The sequence below is a fragment of the Bidens hawaiensis genome, unplaced genomic scaffold (genome assembly GCF_021521415.1).
Source record: "Bidens hawaiensis isolate Kalapana, Puna unplaced genomic scaffold, B.hawaiensis_p1.1 tig00021861_1, whole genome shotgun sequence".
Lineage (NCBI taxonomy): Eukaryota > Viridiplantae > Streptophyta > Magnoliopsida > Asterales > Asteraceae > Bidens > Bidens hawaiensis.
The window spans coordinates 359,223-361,728 of record NW_027493394.1 but is presented as its reverse complement, the minus strand read 5'-3'; the positions used below and the strand labels follow the sequence as shown (position 1 = coordinate 361,728).

The following is a 2,506-nucleotide window of genomic DNA, read 5'->3' as shown; positions in this document are numbered from 1 at the left end:
ACGGCACCAATCGTTGTGGACCCCCCCCCCCCCCCACCCGTGTCCCACCTTTTGCGCCCCCGGCAGTGTTTCAAGTCCTCGGCGCCCCAAGGACGCCCATAGCGTGCAGTTGAATAACCAACATTTATGCATGGGATCAACCCGTTACCCGGCCCCATGTACTTGTCATTTGATAGATTATTGATTGCATTCATGGCATTTTGATCAACATTTTATGATATAGGGACAATCTTAGGTGACCGGAGGTTGGAAATCCACTTTTCTAATACAAAATGTGTAACAACTATTTCAACAGAATATGGGCATATATATTGACCTAAAACTCGTGCATCATCGGTTGTACATTATAATGATTTCAATAATTCAACATAAAAAACATAGATTTTAGATTCCAACTATGTTTGATATTTAATCCAACTTCAACCATTAATTAGCTAGTTCCTCACCATATGTATACGTTTTACCGATCGAATAAACAAACTGCAAAATGAAAGGAAGTCGTTCTTAGAAAAAGACATATTACATCCATACAAAATCTGTTGTACCCGTTAAATTTGACAGTTAATCATTAATGGTGAGATAATTACAAAAACATTTAAATTTGACAGTTACTTTAAAATTTTTCTTGTTGTGTATAAATGGAAATCATGTAAAAAAAATCACTGAAGTATATTTTTCAATATATGATTTAATTTTGTACTGTTATATTATCAACATAATAACGTGCATACATGTAGGTTATATAACCATCTTTTTGTGTTGTTATTTAGTTTTACTTTCTACTTTTTTAAGATCGAAAAAATAGATGGGTTTTTATTATCTTATTCACAATAATTTTGTTTTGCTAAACCCTCATTAGAGTGAAAAGGAGGGCTTTTCTTTAATTAAACGGTAAATTAAAAAGAAGTCACATACTCCCATGGAAGGTCTCCTCCAAGATGCCAATGTCCGTCTCTATGTTGGTACATAAGCCTGTAACTTGCAATATCCTCCTCAATTTCAACAGCTAAACCATCCATAACTAAAGTAGATTAGTTCGTTGTGTGAATATAATAATGTTGTCTAAAACAGGCATGACAATTTTGTCAAGTAAAAAACTAATGAAACTAAAGACGACTCAAATTTATCAAAGGCATTAACCAAGGACAAATTTAAGCTTGTGTAACAAGAACATGACTTATGTAATCAGTTTAACTAGATAAATCAAATGTATAGGCGAGTTCTAAACCATATTTAAATAAAACTGTAATCAAGTTATAAACAAATTAATGGGTTGTAATCAAGTTAAAAACAGAAGTGTAAAAAAGTTGTATGACATGTTTATTAAACGAAATAGATTGAACAACACATTTCTAAAACTAGTGAAACATGTGGATCATACACAATGATTAACTCTTTTGACCCACATCTAATCTACAGACAAGCCTATTCACGCATTCCATACATCCCGTTAAATCATATATACAACTTTATCATGATATCTTATTTTGTATCTTACAAGTGTTGGATGCATGAAAATTAATCATAAAATTAGGTGAATGAATATATATGAAAAGAGATATTGAAGCAACTTACACTTATCAAACATGTGAATCAATGCGGTTGTAAGCATCTGATAGGAGTTAAAAGCATTCAAATCAATCTTTCTTGCAATTGCAACTCCATCCATCTTCACCTTCACAAACAACTCATCGTTGTTGTTCATCACATTAATCTGATCCACTCTTTCATGGTGGTTTTCTTCCATTAATCTCTTCCTCCATGAATGCAATGGCGGCCATCCGGCTAATCCTTCTTCTTCATCATCATCCAAATCCCTACATATATGGGTTGGAAGTTTTCTCATATACTGATTTTCACACTTGCAAAAAAGTTTTCACCACCGTACCAAAAGGGTATAGTTAACTTGTGTGTAATGTTATTTGCAAAAAGTATGCAGTTTTATCAAGAAAGAATGTGTATGGATATATTATTGAGAAAGAGAGTTACCGTTGATGATCGTTGGCTAAGAAAGTGTTGTGTTGTTCGTCGTCTTCATCGTGGTTCCATGAAACGAGAGGAAAGGTTGATACTGTCGGGCATCCATGATTATTGGCATGACGGTTTTTCTTGTTGGTGTGTCTGGTTTGATTCGGGGGTGAAAGACTTAGTTCAAGTTCCATTGTTGAAAAAAGCTAAAAAGTGTGTGTTTTTGTATGTGTTTGTGTTTTGTGTTTGCTTGGAAATATTTAGGTATTTATAGAACTTAAAAGTAGGCTTAATTAAAGAAGGTGGGAAGAATACAATACAAGGACTTGTACCTTAAGCATTTACGCTTGTACTTTTTGGGGCAAAGTATACTAGCTCTTCAGACATACGTATTTAAGGAACATGGTTATTTTAGTGTTAGGCCAGGGGGGTAGCCCCGCTCGTCCCAAAAGGTGTGTGCGGTACTGAAGGTGAGGACGTTTTTTGGTCGGTACTATTTTTTTCATGTCGTAATTTCACTTCCATTTTTGTTGTTGTA

At 34.4% G+C, this 2,506-nt stretch overlaps 1 protein-coding gene across 1 annotated transcript; it reads right to left on the bottom strand.

The window, feature by feature from the left end:
* Window positions 1-265: 265 nt before the first annotated feature.
* Window positions 266-2,199, bottom strand: LOC143564270 (auxin-responsive protein IAA31-like). Its single transcript, XM_077051599.1, has 4 exons — window positions 1,990-2,199; window positions 1,576-1,817; window positions 916-1,006; window positions 266-480 (listed from the first exon to the last, which is right to left on the bottom strand). The coding sequence occupies exons 1-4, from the start codon at window positions 2,160-2,162 to the stop codon at window positions 435-437; spliced, it is 552 nt and encodes a 183-aa protein (XP_076907714.1). The 5' UTR covers window positions 2,163-2,199; the 3' UTR covers window positions 266-434.
* Window positions 2,200-2,506: the final 307 nt, after the last annotated feature.